At 36.9% G+C, this 22,296-nt stretch overlaps 1 protein-coding gene across 1 annotated transcript; it reads right to left on the reverse strand.

Moving 5' to 3' along the window:
* Positions 1-649: 649 nt before the first annotated feature.
* On the reverse strand, positions 650-18,198 carry LOC145765115 (tyrosine-protein kinase Fgr-like). The gene is made up of 12 exons (XM_082576867.1): positions 17,951-18,198; positions 12,439-12,535; positions 11,353-11,451; positions 11,026-11,129; positions 10,577-10,726; positions 8,912-9,070; positions 7,105-7,238; positions 6,649-6,771; positions 5,694-5,847; positions 5,146-5,277; positions 4,439-4,602; positions 650-3,002 (listed from the first exon to the last, which is right to left on the reverse strand). The coding sequence occupies exons 1-12, from the start codon at positions 18,165-18,167 to the stop codon at positions 2,934-2,936; spliced, it is 1,602 nt and encodes a 533-aa protein (XP_082432993.1). The 5' UTR covers positions 18,168-18,198; the 3' UTR covers positions 650-2,933.
* Between the last annotated feature and the right edge of the window lie 4,098 nt (positions 18,199-22,296).

A 22,296-nucleotide genomic window follows, 5' to 3' on the forward strand; every position in this document is an offset into this window, starting at 1 on the left:
GAGCTTATACCGTGCTGAATATATAGAATTTCGACTCACATGTACAATAAAAATCGTATGCTATTCAAAAATTTTTTAACTTTTATTTTAAGCGCAATGACATTATGAAAGCATCGATTATGTTCAATTAACAAATTCTATGTTGCTAAAGATGCATAGGCTCCACATGCACATAACTGAACAACAACGGTTAAATGAAAAAATATGACACAGGTGATTAACAATGGTAGAACTATAATAACAACAACTTTCTATATTTCAAAACGGATGTGAGCGATAATCTATACGCAAATTACAAAAGTATAGCTTTAGAAAACAGCTTGATAGAAGGCACTATAAGCAACCTCTAAGAGTTGCTTAATATTTTCAATAATATCTCGAACAGATTTTCGTGATGAAAAACTAATTTGCGAAGTATTTTTTTGTGTCAAGGTCGTAAGTCAATAAGAGGTAAGGTGACAACTTCATCTGGTCAAGTCACGGCTGTAAACCTGCTTATACTTAACATTTTCCTTTTCCTCAATGTTACTTCAAGCGCTTTCAAATAGGTTGTTTGCATCATAAATATGATACAGAAAGAAACATTTTTGCCAAGCTTTTCTTCCTACCCTTCCCCTTGATTCCTCATCTTTAACTACCACACTTAACGTGGAGCAAGGCTATGGTTTGTTTTCATACGTACAATTGCCTTCCCACAGTGCTATTTACTAATGCACAATTTCAAAGTGTAACGAAAAGCTACAGAAGATAGAAATGTTAAACTTTTGAAGTAAATGTACAGTGTATGAAGCAAAAGTAACACTTTCATTTGATTTGTTGGTATAAACAAATTAATTAGCATCACAAAAATTTATACAGTAGAATTAATTTGAAAACTTGAAGAATTACAAAGTCATCGAAATACTTTATATGCATGACACAAAAGCACATTCAAGACGAAATGATTTTAGACTACAGTAATTGAATTCTATGTCCATTAGGTTTTTCACTACGAAAGCATTCATTATTATAAGAAAATTATTAAGTTGGTTTACCAATGCAATATCTTTAATTGAGCAATAGTGAATGTTCAAATGCAAACGAAGACGCAAAATTATAATTGCTTGTGTTCATTTATTTCATTTTCAGACAAGCAACTAAAACATCATGTAATGACTGAAAAAACAGGAAGATCATGAAAAGATATTTCTTCTTGTTGTGGATATACGTATTTTAATGTGCAATCACATGTTTTAAACAGTGGGTGGTTTATTTGCTTTATATTACACCAGATCAAAACTTTTACAATCGAAGATGTCGGAAATTTACAAAGCATAAATCATTAAAATACTGTATTCATTGTTGATCTTTAGATGGGTGATCAACGTAACATGCAGTATAGAACATGAAATCTACTACAAAAGGAGCCTACCATAACTAAGCCGAGAATAGATGTTGCAATATAAATGCTTTCATCTCACAAGTTTTTAACTCTAGCTGAAACGGTTAAAAAGTCATATAAAAGATATGAATACTAATCGTGTTTATACTGAATACTGAAAAGTTCGGGTGTTCTACAGGATTACTACCTTTTCTAATAGTAGTTGCAACGTTGATCTGATGAATGCGGAAGTAAAAGCAAAAATATACGTTATTTTATTGGTTCACTGATGTTTCCGCCTACTATTACAAGACGTTTCGCCTACTATTACAAGACAAACGTGATTTCAGACAATGTATTTCAAATAAAATCAATTCCGTCCCAGACAGCAAATTTTTGTGGTCCAGATCTGGTAAACATCTGATCAGATTCGTGCCCGATCTGGTTAAGATCTGGACCATATAAAGTGACTGTCTGGGATTATTCTATTTGAGTAAGCATTGACTGATGAAGCCGCAATTACGATGAAATTTCTAAGTTGAACTGATGAGTTTGACATGATACTTTTTTATGTGCATCTTTTTTGCATTAGCTACGTCGCAATCAGTACCTACCATGGACCATCAACGAATCCAATGAAAAGAGGAGCTGTTCTAACAAACAACTCATTACAATAAATTAGCTGTTTCACTATACTAAGCAAACAGTTACATCTTTGTACATGCTCAGTGATCGAATCGGAAGAACTCAGTGAATCGAATCTCAGTGAATCGAACCGGAAGAACAGCTCATACGACGAAGAAGAAGTGATCGAATAATCGAAGCAGTGGACTACAAGACAAAATGGATCCCTGATATCTTATTCGGTTGACAGACAGCGTTTTGGTGCCGAAAAATACACGTGGACACGAAAATTATTTTATGAATGAAATATTTACAAAAATATACGACAATAGTTATACCATGTCACAATTTCACATGATTTCATATATAACATACCACGTACTTCCACCAGTAAAAACTTATGATGACAAGAGTATATCAACGCCAAAACTTAACAGGTCAAATAACAACTACAGTGACTTTTGAAAAGCAAACGCCAAGAAAATATTCTACCATGCTTATTCTGAGCTACTACAAATCCGTAACATAGAAAAGAAACGCTTAAGCCGTGACTAAGAATACATAAAAAAATGATTAAGGGTTAAAAAATGGATACATCACTGCAGCAACCTTGTTAACCTGTAGCAACTACAACATTCAATATGATATGGATATAAATTTGTTTGCTATGACAGTTGCAAAGTAGTACTTCTCTATGATCACAAAGCATATTTTTCCAAACATAGAAAAGTTAGGGGGATGTCTTTATCGTTCTCTCCTGAAAATAACTCCCGGGTGTTGCAGATACTTAATTGAGTTATATGAGTTCACAGCATGTCTGTGACACACTTATTTACTGACATATAATGATATTTTTAAAGGGCCTCATATGTGGATAGATAATCACAAATGACTGCTTTCTTCCATCACAGCCATGCACATTATTTAAGAAACAATCGGTTGGCTTGTTTCAAAATGCTCCTTGACCAGATTCTTGGTAATGAGGCTCTGTGGCTGTGAAGTAATCTTCCAGGAAACCCTGGAACCAAAAAAATTGACTAGTGTAAAACAACAAAAGACATTTATCATATCTGAAGTTTGAGAAAAGATTAAAGATCCAACAAATATGACATTAAATTATAAGATAGAAAACGAGAAACTCAAAGATGAACATTGTATTACTGTTAGAGGACCAACTTGGACCATAAAGTTATGTTTGTTTTGTTTATATTTGTTAATTGTGTCTCACACGCTGTAAGTTATGATTTATGTGCCTACATTACATATATACTGTGCATGGCATCCAGGCCGGATAGCGACTGTCAAAACAGCGACTGTCATAATGGCGACTTCATAATAGCGACGTAATGAAGTGAGCGACATTCCAAACAGCGATTGTATAAATGCCGACTGCATTAAAACAGCGACTGTTATGATAGCGACTTAACACTTTAAGTGCCATAAAAATGCCAAATTTGAACACAACTAGTTTTCAATTTAGCTATAGCGAGAAGTTTTTGGATTTATATCATGCCAGTCAGCAGGTTTTGACTTGGAGGCCAAATTGGGTGGTTCTGTATGGCACCAGCTTGACAATGACAATTATGATTTGCGGCAGTTCCTTCGAGCCCTTGCTCACAATTTAGAAATAAACGTGGCTTGATTTTTATTGCAAGACTTTTGGTTGTTTCAAAGTCCCTTTTGGTTTCAATCTTTTTCTAGACCCTGAATTTTATTGCAAGGCTTGACGACTTTCTGTTGTTTGGCTTGACTAGCCTATTTCTTTTTAAATCATGTGACTTCTATGGATAGTCCAAATAAAATGTTGTTTTAAAGTCCCTTTTGGTTTCAATCTTTCACTACGCAGTGTTTGCCTATTTGTGCGTACATACGTGTGTAGAGAGGTGTGGGGGATGGAAGGTATGTGTGGAGGGGGTGAAAGAGTGCGTGTGCGCGTAAGCCTTGGATTTAATAAAAGAAGTGAGGTCGCTGTTGTGGCAGTCGCTGTTTTTGATGAATCGCTGTCGTGTAGTCGCTCTATTGACAGTCGCTGTTATGAATCGCTGTCGTGTGGTCGCTCTATTGACAGTCGCTGTTCTGACAGTCGCTATTTGGAACCCGAGCCTTCGTGCATACGTGATTGCTTTTCTACGTGCGTTTGCAATGTAGCCTACGCTTTGTTCATAACTACTTCTTTTACATGTACCCATTTTCACACTTCCGGTTACCATATACACTAAGCTACAGACTTGTACACATCTTCCAGCTATAGTACATCTGTACAGATACACTAGGCTACTTGTAATTATAAAAAAACTAACACGATTAATTTATACGCTACTTAAGGCTTCATGTTGGATAAAAAATAGAAGCGCATAACTTATTATGTTAGTATTTTGTAATTGTTTTAGCTCTGCTTGCTGCATTGTGTACTTTATTTACAATTGCTGCAACTTATTTCTGGAACATACATACTTGTATATACTCAAACGTGGGTCTGTTTGACTCTTCTCTGTGCCAGCATTGTAACATGAGCTCATACAGAGAATCAGGGCAAGGGGGGTGAGGGGGTGGAATGGTGGGTTTCGGCATCCTATAGCCAGCCTCAATTCTTTCGAGTACTTCACGGTTCATCATACCTAAAACAAAGTAAATCACATGATTTAAAAAAACAAAGCTTCAATATTTATAGTTCAACAGAAAACAATATGTTTCAACTAAAAAGAGTCTGGTGGCCAAAATGTTAGCATTAAGCGTTTGCTACGCTCATCGCTCGAGAATAGATGTGAAGGCGTGTGGTTAAAGACACAAAAAGCATACTAATGTTTTGTACTGGCATTTTAACACTTGGGCTATTCATTGCACGATAAGAAACCACATAAAATTTAGTTTCGATAAAAAATGTAGTTTTAAAATATTCTTTGATTAATTATAAAATGATGATTGCATGTACTTGTAGAGTATGTATAGGCTATATGTTGCTCCACATCTACTGCATGTTGCAAACCATATGCCTTTAGATAATCTGCAGCATAGTACCGCCTCTTCAAACGCAGAGACTGTAGTTTCGAAAAAATTGAACAAACAACTACATTAAAGAAACGCTAAAGAAATATTTCTCGAAAAGATATTTTGAATAGTTTGTGTCAACTTTTACAGTACTTGTCTTATTGTTTGCTTACCAGGGTAAGGAATTCTTCCTTTTGTGATAATCTCTGTGAGTAAGACCCCGAAGCTCCAGACATCCGATTTGATCGTGAACCGTCCGAAACTAGCTGCTTCTGGAGCAGTCCATTTGATCGGAAACTTCGCTCCTAAATTGAACCATCCGTTAAATCTTTATAAAAGATTTAAAAAAATGCGTAAATTTTTGCTAAGTGTTATAAAAATGCGAAATGTGTTTCCTGCATTAGTTAAAACCACTGATCATTTCTTCAAAACGTTTTGCCACAACACAACTTTACTGTAAGTTGGAAATAAGTAAGAAAATGGATTCTTTTGAAAATTGGATTGAAGCCTTCCCCAATGTACTGAGCAAAATTTTCACTTTATTAATTTTCCATAAATATGAAGAATGACATTCTTAACCGGGAAGTAAGCTGAATACTTTTTCTTAGTTGTATGCTCTATTCATTGTATGGTATTTACTTGGGTAAACAGTGCTGCCGATTGAAGGGTACTGGTTTAAAGATCTAATTGGCGTTTTACTGCAGTTTAAGCCGTTCCTTACCTTGGTGCGCATTGTATTCGTCATCTTCAATCAGCCTGGCCAAGCCGAAGTCGGCAACTTTGCAGACTTGATTGTTTCCCACTAGAATATTGGCAGCTCGAACGTCTCGATGGATGTAATTGTTTTGTTCAATAAACGACATTCCAGCGGCAATCTGAACAATACAAATTGTCATTGTTTGGTTTTATGCTAAGAAAAGCAGATATGCAGCTTCAGAAGGCTTGAAACACATAAACCACCAAGCTCACCAAGCACATTTTGTCTGTAATCGTTGAATCAATGTAAAAAGTTTGAATTTTGCCTGCTGGGACTAGCTTTCCATAATAACAAATCATTTTTGGATTGATTCAAAGTCTGTGCTTTTCATTATTTGATTTTATACTAAAGCAAGATGCACCAACAGCGGATTGCCGGATTCTGTGCAGAAGCCGATTTAACTAACCGTCTGAAAAGTTAATCAGAAATCTGTTTATGTGAAGTGCATCTGTGGATCAATGATCGGCGATTTTGATCAAAAAATTGTGGTTGGTTGGTTCGTTGGGAGAAAAAAAACAGTTTATAAGTTAAATTTCCTAATCGGTTTGTTGACTTAATCTGTGAAATATCAACTGTTGATCCATTCAACGCTTAGCGGTTTGCCCTTGATATTATGTGCTTTATTGTAGAAATATCCAGTAGATACGTATATAAGAGCTTTTAGTCTTTTTTCCATCTACATTACAAGGTTTCCTATAGTGTTTTTATCGCGTGTTGTCATTATACTGTATGTCAGGGCACCCGTCGGTTGGCCATTACCTGGTGTCATTGTCAAGGGAGACTATTATAGTTTTCATGCTTATAGCACGCACACTTGTCAAAATACTTGGAACGCATCATTGAAAGTCTTTGAGGTCTGTTGACTTGAATTCGGATTGTTTGAATTGCACAAGTCAAAATAAATTTTTTACAGTATTACCTGAGCAGCCATGTCAATTTGGTCTACAAGAGTTGATCTTTTTCCATCTCCTTCCTTCAAGTAATCCAGTAAGCTGCCATGGCACATGAACTCTGTGACAATGTAAATTGGCTCTGAGGAAACCTGCAAAGAATTTTTCAGTTGGTATTGATGTTGACCAAATGGATAAAAGTCCGTGATAGGTATTACATTTTTAAATACTACAGAATAGTTTACATACTGTACAGTAAACACAACAACGCAAAGGAATCGATCAAAAGTATTAACACGAGTAGAGCTATGGGTACATTAAAAAATCACTGTGCAGTTACCAAGTCTCGCTGCAATAATTATGAACTACTTGTAGCCATGGGCAGGCACAATGAAATCAAGTGCACATGACCCGGGTCCCGGTAATTGTATTCAGCAATGTTCGCATTTTGTTATCAAGCAATGACAGCATTTAGCTATGCTTACCACAGCGTATAGATTCACTAGTTTCTCGTGCCTTAGCATTTTCATAATTTTAGCTTCTTCAAGAAAAGCCTGTGGGGACATTGTTCCTGGTTTTAAGGTTTTGATAGCAACTTCAGTTGTACGATTCCACAAACCTGTAACCCAAACAGTCAGTTTCACCGTATCACCACCGTTCCTTAAAATCTAATCTTTTTACTTTGTAGTATTTGGCTAAGATTAAAATTCTGCATCGTCATCATGTACTGTATGATATAATACAGTACTTCTCGCTTATCAAGCCTATAGTTACTGAGCCCATCCGCTTATTAAACCCAATTTGCTCCGCTTCGGAATAACTGAATGTATAAAAGTCGCGGAGAATCGTTCCTCAGTTAAAAGGTTCACCCGCTAAATAAGCCTGAAACGTTCGGTCTCGAGGTGGACTTAATAAGCGGAGACTACTGTGTAGCTGATGGGGCCTATGTCAAACTAGATAATGAGCTTGAAAAGCTAACTAGCGCATCCGTTATTGAAAACTGCTCTTTCTTCAAGTTTTCTTGTGCTTTATTTCACAAACGTTTGCTACAAGATCCTCGGACATCTAAGGACCAGGTATACAGCAGTAAAGTAAGCTAAATTCAAAGGGATATCTGCACCAACCTCAAAATTTAAACTTCGAAATAGACGTAATGTTTATTGCTCCATTCTTCCCATGTCATTTTCATATCTCAATACATTCTTCGTCTTTATGACTCAGCTACAAACTCGCTTTACCATGGCTGGTCTACATGTTATATGGTTGGTTTTAAATTTTTATCCTCGGACAAAGCCTTGATAGGTTATTCCCGGTAGCTTCGCATACTTGTAGAGGCTTTTGACGCAGGGCTGATTACCGAAATTGACAGAGTGAAAGTTTCCGTTTGTTGAAGTGTTGTTGCCGGGGAATTATTCCATCCATTAGGTGCCGCTGAATGGAGAGCAGTCGTTAGAATGCGTTGGTCAAGCGAACACCCGAGTGTCGAACCAACGCCGCTTGGTCTTGAAGCTTCTTTGTTCACGAAATCACGCGCTAACCAATTGAGCTATCGAGGCGAGAAACCGTGGGTTGGATCATACAGTACAGGCAACATAGAATAATGGATATAGCATAAGCTGGAACGCATACTACACCCTATAGCATAGACCATATACCAAATAACATAAACCGAACATGAAAGACCATTTCACATAGACCATATAGCATAAACCATATAGGCTAACACAAAGCATATTAATAATTAAAATAACTTGCGTTCTTCTGGTGACTATAGGCTATACTAGGTTACCTCCTGATATTAAAGATGATACCTAGCTTTTATTATCGACGTTTCGTCAGTCAACACGATTGACTTTATCAAGAAAGTAGCCTACTGGATTTAGCCGTTCACTGCATTCAGTTAAACAAGCGGTTATCCTGTTGCGTTTTTTAACTCTAATTCTTGCTACTTTATTCATTTCGTCAGTATGTTTTTGTGTTGTGCCATCGGTGCTGAACTGGTTGTGTTTACCTGTTTCAGCCCCCTTGATAAAGTCAGTCGTGCTGACTGACGAAACATCGGTTATAAAAGCTAGGTATCATCTTTAACATCAGGAGGTAACCTAGTAGCCTATAGTCACCAGAAGAACGCAAGTTACTTTAATTATCAAATGCCTGGTGAACAGTTTCACTCTGTTTTTACAGAGCATATTGCTTACACTATGTAACATAAAGAATATAGCATAGACCAAATAACATAGAATATATGGCATACACTTCTACAAAGAACACAGAGCATCTTAAAAGACTCACCTTTCCAAACTTCCCCAAACATCCCGGCTCCTAATTTCTTTTGCAGAGTCAATTGGTCACGATCGATCTCCCAGACATCTTTCGCCATTGTGATTGTGTTTGGAGTGTCAGCAGGAGGACATGGACTTGCCAATCGACAACATAACCCGTCAGCGGCAACTGCAACCACAAGTAATGTAGGCCTACCAGTATTCAAAAAGAAATAATAATGTGAAAAATACAAAGTTATACTTTAAAAAGATACAAAATAAGGTTATTTAAATAGATAAAATTGGTACGAGATATAGATAATAATGCCAACAACGAAAAAGGTTAACCCTATCTGTAGCGACACGGGGCTTTATGAGGACGCCCCACTCTAGTAGTGAAATATTTCACAGAAGGAAATATGCTAGAAATGTGAAATTTCTTGACTTTTAGTTTTTATTCTTTGCGAATTTTCTAAATCTACACTGGTCATTTTTCTACCTTCCTGCCCTTCACAATAAGCATTTTGTCTCAGGTGGCTAGACATTTTCGTGCAATGCTAGTTATACACTGTATAGTGTATATATGTTAATGTAAGTGCGATATAAATTTTAAGTTTCTTGACAGCCGATTTGTAGCAAGAACGTCCCTTCTTCACATGCAATATAAATGTTAGTGCAATTACTTTGAAATGTAAAAATGCCCAAAAATGGCTTATATTTATGAGAAAAAGTATTTTTTGATTAGTTTAGCATTACTTTATGTTATAATTCAAAAATTTCAATTTTGAAGCTATTTTTGGTAAAGTAGAATAAAAACCGACTTTCTGACATTTTTTCATCTCAAACAATTTATTTCAATGAATCTGTTAGGTAAGAATTTAATTTCTATATGCACAATACACATGGCTATTTGTCTAGTAAATTGTCTTGTAAAATATTTTGGCTCTGTGATTTTCATAGCTCCCGTTATTAGCGATTAATTAGCACGGGGCTAAGATAGCCCGTGACGTACTTTCCGCGTACGAAAACAGCTCGCATTAAGATAGGGTTAAGAACCAATGCTCTGCAAGTAGGCTATAGTAAATATATATAATCATTTGCTATCTCCGCTTGCAGCAGATTGCTCATCAACATGGGTTACTTGACAGGGTTCCATGTGATTTTATGAGCCGTACTGCTTCCATGCTGGCTCAAGGTAGATTGGAAGAGGGTGCTATGTCACCAGATTATTACCCAACTTATCTTCACTGCGTTATGCAAGAAAGAACACAATCGGTACCCTTTTTAAAGTCTTTGGTATGACCCGATCTGGAATCGAACCCAGGGCTACCAGTACCAGAGCCGAAGGCGATAACCACTGAGCCACGGGTGCTGGTCGCAAATAAATAAAGTTAATTTATTATATAAAATAGAACTTTTTTATTTTTGTCTCAAAATACGGTATTTGTGGCATCTGAAGACAAAAATGTGTAACTATACTTACCTTTTGGGACAAAACTACATTCACCACGACAATTGCGTTACAGGTGAACTTACTGTAATAACTTTATAGTCCAATGTGTAACAAAACCGGTATGCAATTGGTATTTCCTACTTCAGGAATCCATTATATAATGCTGCGCTACTACTCCAGCATGAACGCCATCTACTTCCTCGTATGAAACAGCTAACTACATACAAGATACATGTATCTTACCTCGATAATGATCAATAAGCCCTGGAAGATCCGGAAACTGCGCGCGTGTGGTGATGTAGAAACCTCCATTGTCAAGCTGTCTGATTCGGTAATGTTTGACAATGACGCCTTTCACAGGGTCTTCGTCACTTATGGAAAGAGAATATGTACCTAATACATCAGCAAAACGTACAAAGTTAAAACGATACATGCAGTGACAATAATACATTTATCCAAACTCGATGTGTTTAAGACTCGGGCTATGCCTAGTGATAAAAGAGGAAAATTGGGTAAAATTGTTTGGTAAACACTGCACTTATCTTTAATTAAAACACTGATTTTGGTTAAATGTAAACATTTGAATATTTGAAAATATATAGACAATAACAGAAAATATACAGAAAAAATATTATAATGAAAGGAAATAATCCAGATTGTTTCTCAAAGTTTGCCAATAAGATGAAACTTACCTGGTGCTGTTTCACTTTCTCTTATCATAAATGTCCCTCTACTGGAGTGGTTCTGCACAAGCAACCTTTCGCATTCTTTACGGCTGATTTTCTTGAAGAACCAACTAAATGTAAAGAACGAAAAATAAGATCACTGTCTTTTAAGGCATGTTGCGCTGTTTATTGAAGCATACAGTACACCCATGGAAAGTAGTTAATATAATATAGGTAAAATGCTGTTACTTTATTTACTTCTTTAAATGGTTGATTTGTAAAATCTTTTAAGTGCGGATCTTTCACACTTTCTTGGTTTTATCTGTAGGTATCTATACATTATAGCAATCTTACTCTTCACATTCCAATCCACCCATTGGGGCCACGTAGTTACTGGGCACGTAACCTTCTTGTCCAGTTTCTGCTGATCTCGCTTGCCACCAATCTCCCTCACTGTAACAAGTAAAAGCGTAAAAACAAAGAAGAATAAAGTGAAAAGAAAGAAAAAATGTGAACAGGAAATAAGGAAAAAAGTACTTGAAACACTTACGAGAAAATAAAATCAAGTGACAGGTATGAGGAAAAAACTACAAGCCTACAGATGTGATAATTGACAATCCCACTAACACTCCAAGGTTTTAGTCCAACTGAAGTTTTAGATGGTACTGAATTGGCATCAAGTTTAAGATATTATATTATTACAACCATTAGTATTATTACAACTTGTATCATTGTCATCTTTTGCCAACAGATTGAAATTTCGTCTTGGATTATGTAAATTGAAAATTAGTCACTCAAATGCGTCAAAAACTTTTGCTTCAAAGCAATGTGCAAATAGTGTTTTTTTAACGTGTTTAAAAAAACATATACACTGCTGCTGTAGCCTATATTCGTTCATCAGCGTTTGCGGTTTTCTATGCTCTCGGCCCAGATGGAAAGCTGATGAACAATTTTAAACGAGGACAAAAGACAATCAAGTTGTCTGAGCAAGCATACACAGCGGTACATTTTTCCAAATTAATAATAAAAGTCAGATTTATTTGCATTAACTTTGACGTTGTACTTCCTGCTGTATACTTATTGCCACTTTCAGACTAAGATTAATTTAGCCACTATTTTTTCGCTTTAGCTGTACAATTGCGAAATAGCAGTCTCGCACAATGTAATCAAAATCTGGCTGCTCTCCGTTCGCTTTCTGTGTAAGTCTAATCCGAGCAAACATCACCAATTATTTGGTGAAAAAGGATAGATCATCAATCCACATTGCACAAACAAAGAAACACTAATGTAGCCCATCCATCGCAACGCCCTTCTCTTGCTATCTCAGCAGATGTGATCATATTAAATTGGAGAGACTTTCGAAACTAAGCTCCATTGGTCAAAAATCAGTGCGTTTACCCGCAATAATCATTGCAACTTTTATAAATTTTTAAATCTCACCTGTTCAATATATATATCTTTTCCGATTTTTTGAATGAAAGGTCATCATTCGTTCTTGCGTCATAGTCGTACAACGCAACATATTTTAAGGCTCCAGCTAAAAACAAACAAAAATTAACTGATTGACTTTATCATAACAGTTTCGTCAGTGCAATGTACTGTATATGTTTAAGACTGCAAAGGATAACACATAAATGTATAATTTATTTAGAATTTGAGAAAAGTTTGGAAAATAAGGTCAATTGCGTAGAAATGTTATTAAAAGTATATGCTAATCGAGATGTGCTCCGATATAGCAAGAAATGTATTAAATGCATAAATTGACACAAAATAACGTGCTGAAATAATGAGCATATCTTAGTTTTTAAGGTTTCAAATATAATTTACGAAATACGAAACCAAGACAAATTGTCAAAGCGTTTCATAGCCCCAATGCCTTAACGAAATAAATATTAAGTTTTGAACTCTTAGCATTGCCCCTGCTGTCAGCCAGTGTTTCAAGTTCTTCTGGTAGTTTACACTTTACCTTATTGATCGTTCATTGTACATATTGTTTTCTGTCTGTCATGTGTATGCCTCTACAATAAGTTTTAACTTAAAATTGAGCGCTTTTCATTTATAGTCTGGTCAGTTATGCACGTTTTAGGGCTGTTTTGTGCAAATTTGGGTAGACATTTTTCATATGCATTTTGGAGTTCCTTAGACACATCAGACTGAAAATCCGTCTGGAGCCCGAAAATTTCGGGGGTGGAAGGTCCCCAAAATGCCACTCCCGTTTGGGGGGGTAGTGATGGCTAGAGCGCATGTAGAAAAATTGTTTTATATTTTAAAAATGGCATATGAGTACTTGTTTGAGGGTAATTTGGCCTGAAAAACCGTTTGGAAGCATCAGTTTTAACCCAAAACAATCATTGAACCAGATAATGGACTACAGTTGTCCAAAACACTGAAATCGTATGGATAAAATCACCGTTTTTGTGTACGCTACGTGGCAATACGTGAAAGCGGGAGGCGAGTTTACAGCAACCTGGGCAGTGAAAGGGATGCAAATTTAGTTTTGAATTGCATTTGCACCAAACAGATTAACTTTTGAGTTTTAAGAGTAGGATTGTTAAGCAGTCAGTCTTCGGGGAAACATTGAGATTGGTCAGTCACAAAGAGAAATACAACTATACTATCCCCTACAGGGAATACAAAAATTGGATTCCTCTTTTGTTTAGTCTATTCCCAGCAGGGAATAGAAAAGTTTGACTTTCGTTTATTCAGTCAATTGACACACCATTGCAACAATTGTAATCTTTCTTAGTTACGGCACAGTTGTTTGTCTCCAATAATATGACCTAATATTGGTACAAACCAGGCAGTGTTAGAATTATCCATTAGGCTATCAAAACTGATTAGTGTTAGAATAAACAAGCTATCAGTTTTGTGATTCTGACTTGCTTGAATTGTAATTGTACGACAGTTGTCAACGTTGTTTCACCATTTCACCATCCTGATTACACTAATTTGTCAGAAGCAGCCAGAATATGACAAAATTTGTTTGCCTTATCAAGACCTTTACTGCAGATCAGGTGGAAGAGTATTGCCAACTGCCCTACGACATGGTGTACTATTTACTGTGGTAGTTAATGACAACATCGACTAAAACAGCTCCAGTTCTGCTGCAACTCATCACCTGCATCATCTGCATGGAACATCCGTTTCAATCATGCAGTTTCAATTGCATAATGATCAAGGTGAACAGCCGGTCAGAAGAAAGTATGCAGACATGGCCACAGACGAGGTACACCAACTGAAGTCAAATAACACATGTTCGCTTGATACATTCCTCAATGTATCACTTGCAAATCTGCCTATATATGCACAACGCCCCAAATACACTATGCATGACTTTGAAGAATCATTTAAAGAGAACATTCAACTGGTACTCCAACAACAAAACAGTGAAGAAGATTACTGCTGAAGGTGAAGGATGCTGTCAGCAATTACTGCAATGCAAAGGGAAGAAGAAGATTACAGTACCGGTACTCCTCCTTTATGGGTTGCATACCATACAACTAAAGCAAGAGATCAAACTGCAAAAATCACAACAATCAATAGCATTCTTCCAACTGCACATTATGAGCATTGCCAAAGATTATACAGCATATTTGAGTCCAGGCCAGGTCGCTGTTGGTTATTCACTGTTCAGATCAACCGCTGTACGCAATGAAGAAACAGATACAGTGGTTACTGGTTATGTCCAAACCAAGACGATTACTTTTGTTTCCTAGGTGGATTGCATATTGAACATACAGCTCTACTCTATGTTGGACAGCTGCTGAAAGGCACCGGTCTTGATACGATTATCAACTCGACTGCTTTACATACTGTCGGATTGGCCAATGCCGTATGTGATGTGAACCACATTAAAAAGCAAGATAGGCTACACTTTGCAAATGACAGCAGTATGCTTGAAAAAACTTTCAAAGGATGCTTATGAACTATCAGAACATGAAGACGAACAACAATTATTCCAAGATTGGCTGTCTAAAAGTAATGAAAGTACAATGTTCATTGTTCAAGTATTGAATCAACATTTTACAAATCATAAAAACAGTTCTATTGTAGGCTACGTGAGATCCTTGCGAGAGGCTAACCTTCCAATTTTCATAGGCACAATGGAAGAATTAATACTCTATTGTTTTGCATTGGATCACATCAATTATGCTAGGTGGTCGTCAGTCTTCATACAAGACTTAAAAGGAATCCAAGCGTTACACAGTCCATTGTTTGAACACTTTATGGCTGGTCAGTATGTTGTAAATTCTGTGGGACAGCAATTCTCCAAAGTAGCGTTTAACCAGCGCCACGAGCAAAACAACAAACAAGTAAAAGCATCCCAAGGAGGATATATCAATCTGGTTAAGGAAGATCTAGACTTTCTACTCAAGATCGAGATATCTCTTCCTGAGATGCTTCACTACCTGGAGAAAGTCGATGGTAAGAATATGGCCAAGCAACACAAAGAATGTTCAGCGGCATTTATCGAGCAGTTTGTGCAGGGCTGTAAAAAGATATACAAAAAGCTCCACATTAACCAGCAGTCAACAACAGTTTACAAAGCTGAACTCGTCGTCCATTTTCCAGTAGAGGTTACTGTTGATTGTAAGAAAATCTTTGACTTGGGAAAGGCACAGTACAACAACTTCAAGAAGACCCATTTTGTTGAAGGGACAGATGATGTAATAAAAACACTAAACAGAAAGAACGCTTTGAAGTTGCCAAGCACTGCTGGGAAAATTCAAATAGAATGCCCCAAAATGATGTTTAAGCCTGCAATGATGAACAACTGAACAAGCTTCGTGATGCCTGTTGGAACAGGAAAGAACTTGCAATGGATGTTTTTTGTTCGAATTTACAGGTTTGAAAGAAGGCCTTTTAGATTTTTTATGTTTACCCTTTCTGTAGTTTTGTTTTATTCTTGGCCAGCAAATTAGTTGAAAGTATTTCGTAATATGTGCACAATTCTTAATGTCTGTATTTTTAGGGTTACCAGAGTGTCTGGCAACCAAAGATGGCTTACTATATCACAACCCAAAATCAAGGATCATTGATTGCTTGACAAGCAAGTCAGTCACTTATCCAGAAAAGGCAGATGGGCTTGTGGTTGATCTTTCTGTCATCACTTGAGCCAAAGCTGCTACCGTGGAAAAGAATTTTACATTTGCGGAATTTGCATTAATGGTCTTAAATGAGACAGAAAGCATGGGAGAAAAGCAGCACAGAATTGACTTGGTTGCAGATCAATACCACGCCTTAAGCATAAAGAGCATTACAAGGAAACAACGTGCGTCGGACACTTACCCAGAAATTAATTTTGAAAAAAAAGGATCTCCTACCGCCAAAAGTTTCTGGCTCATATCTCACAAACTCGGCAAACAAAACGAGATTGAACCACCTTATTGCTGACATCAGCAAAGAGCATCATTGGTCATGGCAAAAAGACTTTTGCATCACTAGCGGTAGTAGTGTTTGGGCCAATATTGGCAATTATGATACAGGCTATGGTGATCACTTTGCCTTGGAAGAGGCTGATGAACAGGATTGTTTGCCACATGAAGGATATGTTGCGAAGAGGTTTGTCAACACTATGTGTATCGTACGGACTGTGGATACAGATGTAATTATCACCCTCCTTGCTTTCATGAAGCAGTTTATTGATTGGAATACCAACACCCAACTACCTGTCGACTTTGGCTCCGGAAAACACAGGCAGACAATCTCTATCAATGCTGCGTACAATCATTTAGGAGAGGCTGTTTGTTTGGGTATATTGTTTTTTCATGCATTTGCTGGAGGAGATGCAACAAGCTCCTTTTACAAGTTTTCTAAACGCAGCTGGTGCCATATGTGGAAGCAATATCCTAAAGTGGAACAACTCACAAGAGTTTTCCAAAGGTTCAGCTGGCTATCATCAGAAGCATGTCTGACTGAAAGCATGTCTGACTGAGAGCATGTCTGACTGAGAGCATGTCAGATATTGCTGATTTTGTTTCATTTGCTTATGCAAAAAAGAGGCCAACTTGAATCGACTTCAGTATGAGCTGTTCGTCTCATCATCATCGAATGAATTAAGGGACCTTCCACCTACACTTGATGCCCTGATTCTACATGTTCATCGCAGCGCTTATCTGGCAGGATGGATAATTATGGGGAAACACTATAAATCAGTCTGTTTGTCCATCTGTTGAACATTTGGTTGGGTTAAATTGCAGAATGAGCTGAGCATTCAGTGGACAACAGATGCAAGAGCACAACATTTGCAAAGACTGACGAAGACTTGTAAGTGCAAGATGGCTAAATGTGACACCTGTCAATGTGCAAAATTAGGGTTGCAATGCCTTAGTTTTTGTACCTGTAAGAGACAATGTGTAGTGTAGCATATGACATTGAAGAAGGTTATTTCATTGAGTAAAACAAACAACAACTATATTATATACGTACGGTAACCAACTAACCATTTGCAAAATATTGTGCTTTTTTATTTTTTTTTTTGCAGTTTTTCGCTATTTTAATGTAAATAGCTGGCTTTGTGATGATTTTAGATGAAAATAGGTGCTTTTAAACGATTTTTTGGGCCAAATTACCTCAAATTGATTACCCACATGCTATAATTTAAAACATTTTGACATTTTCTTGTATACGCTTCGTTGTCTTGTAGCCCCAAAAGTGGGAGCGGCCGTTTGGGCACCTTCCACCCCCAAAATTTTCGGGCTCCAGACGGTTTTTACATCTATTGCACCTAAGCAACTCGAAAATATAGGTGAAAAATGTCTACCCAAGTTTGCACCGAAATGTGCATAACTGACCAGACTATTATAAGTACGAGTCTTTTGAGTTGAGGTAGGCCTATGCATTTTAATACACCCTGCAAAAACAAGAAAAACCCAGCTAGGAAAACAACGTGAAAGGGTGTAAAAATGGAACTATTTTTCAGGCTGGAAGGTTGATTCTGGATTTAACTTACGTGAAGATACAGGGGGTGGTGATTGCAGTGGTAGATGGTGTTGTTGTTGTTGATGCTGCTGCTGACCAAATCCTTGATTTCGGCTCGCATTGAAGTCCATTGGATGTGAACGCTGTTGCTGTGCCACGTTCGGCTGAGGGTCATACGACACAGTGCCGGCGCGTGTGAAGCGTTTGTCTTCTGGACTTGAATCTCTTCTTTTGCAGCAACATAGCATTTTGTGGTTGTGGTGGTAAAAAACTTATTAAAAAATTAATTTTGTTGATTTCTATAAGCTATGTAAAGAAGAGAAAATTTGATTTAAAGTACATTAAAAACTGGACTAGTTAGGACACGCAACATATACAACAAGCACTTAGACATGTTGAAAAAGAAGAAAAAATGGACGATGCATACACGAAAATGAAGTGCAAAGCAACGCTGTTGTTTTCTTGTTTCTATTAAAACAATAATTTTTTCATCAAAATTTCTCACAATTATGTTATGACGTGTTACGCCTCGAAATGCATGAGTGAGTCATGCTAGTTTGCAACTGAACGTCACGTCGAATACAACATATCGAAGGCGCGATGCGTGACCAAATGCATTCATAACTTTATTCTCTGGCGTATCTTTGCTAGAAACTTTAAGAAACTAAAGTTTAACAAAAAAATTATATCAGAGGTCTCAGTATAATACTGTTGTATCCTAAAGTTGAAATTAAAATTATCTCCTTCTCCCCTAAATTAATGCATTTATTGCGCAAAACAAGATTAATAGAGATTGTTGGCGTGGGCACTTCCTCATTATCAAATGTGACAAGCCTGGGGAAACGTTTGGACACGCCTGGCTTATGGCTTATCCGCAACACTACAAGGTTACGTTTTTGTTACAAAGTAATGTACTTTTATGGGTTACGTAAAAAGAGTGAAGTTGGTTTCAAAGTAATTTAAAGTTTTTAGTTAAAAGCAAGCCAGTGGCAAAGCGTAAAAAATGTCAAATTGGCAATTGACTCTTGTACTGTTGTAGAAACGGCAAAGTTGTGCGTCATGTAAAATACTGTCCCAAGCTTTTTGTTATACGATGAAGATAATTTGGCCTGGTACAGTTTGGCAGAAAATCCTACGCGTCAGTGCTTTATGTTACATGACAATACCACACGCTTCCTGGTTGAACAGGTCATAACTCAATCGAGAAACGAGTGTTAACGTTTTCTATGAACTATCGCATGGGACATACAGCTTTTTCTTAGACGGTATCGAACAGAAAAGAACGTAGTGCGGAATTACTTGGTGTTCTTTAACATAACTTTTCTTGATTTATAACACTGGTCTACACAAAATTTCAGGTTTGAGTTTTGACAACTCAATTTAGCTAATTTTGGGGCGCTGAATCCGAAAATGAACTCAGATTTTCTCTATCACATCACGTTTTTGAGATATGAAATATCCCTAATTTTTAAAAAAAATCAATTTTTGCCCCCCTTCTGTTGTCAAAACAAGGAATTCTGATGCAATAAACACTGTTTTACCTACAATAATCTAGCTTTAATTAGCAAGCAAGCATTCTATATTATATTCACACAAATTTTCGTTGTCTTTATTAAAATTTTATGCCTTGGAATAAAAAATAGGCATGCAAAAGAGCAACCATAATAACATCAAACGCTACATTATGCTGACGAACATGTCGATAGGACAGTGACAAGGTATTATCTGAATTATAGCCTACAGTTCACACAATATGTACATAGACATTCCAATGAAGTGCAGAAATTCTGAAGACACACACAGAAATAGCAAAGTGCCAAAATAAAGATTGACTCAAAGGGACAGGGCGAGTTCAGAAACAGTCAAAAAAAGAGCTTTCATAAAATATGAACTCTTCACTTATACGATACGATATGAAATATGAACTCTATACTTCGCTTAAAAATGCTCTTTTGAGGGACTTTCTTTTATGAGCAGCATCTGGAATTTCTCTTTTAAAACTCCAGCAATAGTCGGCCATCATATGACAATCCCACCGACCTTGATGACGCTCCTCCATAATTTTAATATCCTGGTGGAAACATTCACCCTGTTCTTCACTAACTTTCCCAAGGTTTTCTGGAAACTCATCGGTATAGCTCTTCAAATAGTGAACTTTGATGCTCATCCTGCATCCCAAATCTTCAAAACTAAGCAGTAGCTCCCTTAAGAGATCTTTATAATTTTCTGTTTTTCTGTTTCCCAAAAAATTTCTCACAACAGCATCGAAAGCATTCCAAGCTCTAGCCTCGAATGGCAACATTGATTTTACAAAATTTTCATCCTTTAACAATTGCCTGATTTGTGGTCCATTGAAAATCCCAGCTCTTTTTTTCTCTTCACTGAGACCAGGAAAAGCATAACATATATACTTGAAACACTCTCCTTCATGATCCAAAGCTTTTACATACTGTTTCATGAGACCAAGTTTGATGTGAAGAGGAGGCAAGAGGATCTTTTTGATATCAACTAACTGATCACGTATGATATTTTTGTCTCCAGGCGTCAAGGTGAGCCTTGGAGGCCACTCTTCTTTGTTCCAGTGCTGATCCTTGGCCCTGCTGTCCCAGTAGCATAGGAAACATGGGTATTTGGTGTAGCCACTTTGTTTCCCCAGCAAAAAGTTCACCATTTTTAAATCTACACAGATGAGCCAACCATGCTCATGGTACTTTAACTTTTCAAGAACGGTTTTGATGTTTTGATACTCTTCTTTCATTGTCACCGAATGTCCTATCGGAATAGAACCGTACACGTTACCATTGTGAAGTAGAACACACTTCAAACTTCATTTGGAGCTAACAATGAAAAGTCTCCATTCGTCTGCCTCATACTGTGGTAATCCCATTTCTAGAAGAAGCCCTTCTATATTGTTGCAATAAACGAAATCATTGTGGGAAGCAAAATACGGAAGCAGTTCTTCTTCTTGTTTGCGATAAAATGTCACGCTTGTACCAGCTTTGAGAAGTTTCCTTTCCTGTAGCCTTGATGTCAATAACTCCGCAAATTGCTTAGGCAAATACAAATCTCTCACTAAATCATTTAATTCCATCTGATTAAACTGGGAAGGCTTGTCTGACAGATCCTCGGGTGCTGGTTGAAAAATTTCACTTTCTCCTTCACTAAACGATGCTTCTGAAGAAGAAATAGCCTTTTCGTGTAGTTCTGGACGTGATGTAAATACTGGCAGTGGCTTTTCATCACTGTGAGAAACTGGCCGCAATGCCGAATCCAGATTTGGATATTTCAAACGATGTTTACTCTTTTTGTTATACCCTTTCACACTAACAAGACAAAAATAACAATCGTCAACATGATTTCGTTGCTCTCGCCAAATCATGGGTATTCCAAATTTCATTTGTGAACCTTTTCCTTGCGACCAACTTCTCAGACATTCAAGGCAGGTCTTGCACACTTTATGAGGAGCCCAGCTTTTGTCCTGGTCTCCCAACTTGACTTTAAAGTAAGCAAGATAATGCCCTTTTTACAAACGTGGTAATATTGCATTGTTGAGACTTCAACATGAAGCATCCACAAATGTAACAAAATATATCCGGATCATTACAACATTTTCTTCTTTTGCTGGAAGCAGACATAGCTTGAGATCAAATATAACCTTTCTTTGTTAGTAGTTTTCTAAGAGCAAGTTTTTCCACAGAAACACCACTATACCAAAACCTCTAACCGACTTGAACTCAAACTTATAAAGTATGAAAATACCTTTGCCTTCTACAAACCACTTTTCAGCTTGAACTCTGATGTTGGTATGTACAATGTACATGTGCTTTATGAAACTTCTAAATAAATCTTCCTTACTAAGCAAGAATTTATTACTAAGTCAAATCTACTCCCACCAGCTGTCTTCCTACGATATTCCATCTGCACAGAGATAGCAGCTGATCCACAGATAACGCCTGAGAAGCCAAGACAGGGAGTTCAAGCCAGCATGGAAAAACTCAACGCTACCAATCTCCACTATGTCCTATTACGATTATCATAACAGGAATTTTTTTTATTTTGGAGGAAATCTGAACCAATTTATGAATTTAGTGTAAAAATATCTCTATGTTTGAAAGTTTATAGCTGTCAGAAAATAATTATATTTGAGATTTTACTGCACTAAAAAGGGTAAAATTGGTCAATTTCATAAAATAATGGCAACGATAGAAAGAAAACTTGATGTGATCGAGAAAATCTGAGTTCATTTTCGGATTCAGCGCCCCAAAATTAGCCAAAATCAGTTGTCAAAACCCAAACCTGAAAAAAAAAGTTGAAATTTGTAGACCAGTGTAATCTATGATTTCGTATTGTTAACTTTGCTAGTTAGTAACTCTTAAG

The sequence above is a fragment of the Aplidium turbinatum genome, chromosome 2 (assembly GCF_918807975.1).
Source record: "Aplidium turbinatum chromosome 2, kaAplTurb1.1, whole genome shotgun sequence".
Taxonomy (NCBI): domain Eukaryota; kingdom Metazoa; phylum Chordata; class Ascidiacea; order Aplousobranchia; family Polyclinidae; genus Aplidium; species Aplidium turbinatum.

Excerpts from the sequence above, each read along its gene's own strand:
- LOC145765115 (XM_082576867.1), bottom strand. The coding sequence starts at position 18,167 with ATGCTATGTTGCTGCAAAAGAAGAGATTCAAGTCCAGAAGACAAACGC. Across the intron at positions 10,727-11,025 it reads AGAAAGTGAAACAGCACCAG|GTACATATTCTCTTTCCATA; the intron begins GTAAGTTTCATC and ends CTGATGTATTAG. Across the intron at positions 5,278-5,693 it reads CGAATACAATGCGCACCAAG|GAGCGAAGTTTCCGATCAAA; the intron begins GTAAGGAACGGC and ends GGTTCAATTTAG.